The 2509-nt window shown below is 40.4% G+C and overlaps 1 protein-coding gene across 1 annotated transcript in view; it reads left to right on the forward strand.

Moving 5' to 3' along the window:
- ccdc25 (coiled-coil domain containing 25) overlaps positions 1-2372 on the forward strand; it is a 4919-nt gene extending 2547 nt beyond the window's left edge. Inside the window, exons 4-7 of the mRNA XM_034900745.1 lie at positions 298-373; positions 625-728; positions 1336-1538; positions 2282-2372. Coding sequence (XP_034756636.1) covers positions 298-373; positions 625-728; positions 1336-1538; positions 2282-2372 — 474 coding nt within the window. The remainder of the gene's footprint in view (positions 1-297; positions 374-624; positions 729-1335; positions 1539-2281) is intronic.
- The last annotated feature ends 137 nt before the right edge of the window (positions 2373-2509 follow it).

The raw sequence follows: 2509 nt of genomic DNA on the forward strand, positions 1-2509 counted from the left end.
GGGGGGGGGGGGGGGGGGTACAGTGTCTTGCTCAAGGGCACCTGGCAGTGCCCAGGAGGTGAAATGGCATCTCTCCAGCTACCGATCCACAAATTATTATCATCATAAATAACTACAAATAACTAATTTTAGGGAGATCTGTTAATGTTTTGTAACGCATTTCTGGATAATTTTTAACAACAGTATATTTTGGCATATCAGATTTTTAAATAACCAAATATTCGTATCGGTATCAGCCTTAAAAATCCCTTTAACAGGTTGGAAAGTGCACTGCTGATCACTGTGTGTCTCTTCCAGGGTAAATCCATAGAGGACATCCCCCCTGAGGTGCTGGTAGACTGCGCCCAGCTGGTGAAGAACAACAGCATCCAAGGTAAGGATGTGCTTGATGATGGAGTCACGTCACCTGTAGGATGACTGGCTTCAGGTATCAGCCACCGGTGGATTTTCAGAATAAGAGCCTTGGTTACGACAGCTGATCAAAGTGCATGAGATCTGCTGCATAAGAGAAAAGCTGCAGCTGCCTGGAGAAGACATCCTGTCAACGCTGTGTGTGTGTGTGTGTGTGTGTGTGTGTGGTGTGTGTGTGTGTGTGTGTGTGTGTGTGTGTGTGGTGTTTTGCAGGCTGCAAGATGAACAACATTAACGTGGTGTACACGCCGTGGGCCAACCTGAAGAAAACCGGAGACATGGACGTAGGACAGATCGGCTTCTTTAGACAGAAAGAGGTCAGTAGACCAGCACTGGAACATAAACCAGAACCCAGAAACGTGTTAGAAAACTAAAGACTTTGTAGAGCGTCCCCTGGTGGACAGACTATGTAACACCATCACTAACAGGGACGTTGTAGAGCGTCCCCTGGTGGACAGACTATGTAACACCATCACTAACAGGGACGTTGTAGAGCGTCCTCTGGTGGACAGACTATGCAACGCCATCACTAACAGGGACGTTGTAGAGCGTCCTCTGGTGGACAGACTATGTAACACCATCACTAACAGGGACGTTGTAGAGCGTCCTCTGGTGGACAGACTATGTCATGTCCAAGACCAGAACTAGTCGAGTTTGAATCAAGACCGAGTCCAGGACAGAATAAAGGTCTTATGCATGACAGTATCAGGACATACATTTTGGGTTTCACTGTCCCTCCAACATTATCATCAACATAATAAAGACACCTGGACTCGGTCCAGACCAGAAGCCATGTCTGGCAAGACCAGCGGCCGGGACCGAGACAAGTCCGAGTCCATAGAAAAACGGTCTTGAGTCCGGACTCGAGTCCAAGACCGGCCTCGAGTCCCCCAGCCCTGGTGAACCCGGCGCTGTGCTTTGCAGGTGAAGGTCGTGGCGGTGGAGAAGAAGGTCAACGAGGTCGTGAACCGCCTGGAGAAGACCAAAGTGGAGCGGTTCCCCGACCTGGCGGCGGAGAAGGAGTCCCGGGACCGAGAGGAGAGGAACGAGAAGAAAGCTCAGCTCCAGGACCAGAAGAAGAAAGAGAAGGAGGAGCAGAGGATGAGGAAAGAGATGGAGGAACTCAAGTAGGTCCCCCCCCCCCCGCCCGCCCCCCCATGGCGTTGTTCTAGTGGAACTGGATCAGGAAACATCACCATGGCAGTTTGCTAACGCTAGTTTGGGTTTTTTTAACAGTTGAAGTGTCTTTCAGTCTCTTATGAGACGGTCCCGTATACTCTGGGTCATTGGAGCTTTCAGTAAGCTTAGCTTCTTTTTGTTCAAATCATTTATCAGAATCATTCATAATGACAACGAATCATGAGAAATAAATACATTTAAATGAAATTAATATTAAATAAGAGATAATAGGTTTTCTAATAATGGCCGCCTCCCACTGTCTGAACATCCTGACACATTTCTGCTACTAAAGCCGATACTTCAGATTATTATATATTATTATTGTTATTATTAAATATTATTATTATTATATATTATTATTATTATATATTATTATTATTATATATTATTATTGTATATTATTATTATATATTATTATTATTAAATATTATTATTATTATTATATATTATTATTATATATTATTATTATTATTATTATATATTATTATTGTATATTATTATGATATATTATTATTATTATATATTATTATTATTATATATTATTATTGTGTATTATTATTATATATTATTATTATTAAATATTATTATTATATATTATTATTATTATTATTATATATTATTATATATTATTATTATATATTATTATTATTATTAATTATAATTATATTATTGTTTTGGTTTCCCCGTCCAGGAGCTACACGGCTCTGATGAAGGGAGAAAACATGACGACTAATGAGGTGAGGACTCAAAATATTAATCAATATATACTAATTAATAACTAACCCTTTAATGTTAATTAATAACCCTCATGTTATAATGTCCTCATGTCGTCTTCATGTTGTCTTCATGTTGTCTTCATGTTGCCTTCATGTCGTCCTCATGTTGTCTCCATGTTGTCTTCATGTTGTCCTCATGTTGT

Source organism: Etheostoma cragini, chromosome 18 (genome assembly GCF_013103735.1).
Source record: "Etheostoma cragini isolate CJK2018 chromosome 18, CSU_Ecrag_1.0, whole genome shotgun sequence".
Taxonomy (NCBI): Eukaryota; Metazoa; Chordata; class Actinopteri; order Perciformes; family Percidae; genus Etheostoma; species Etheostoma cragini.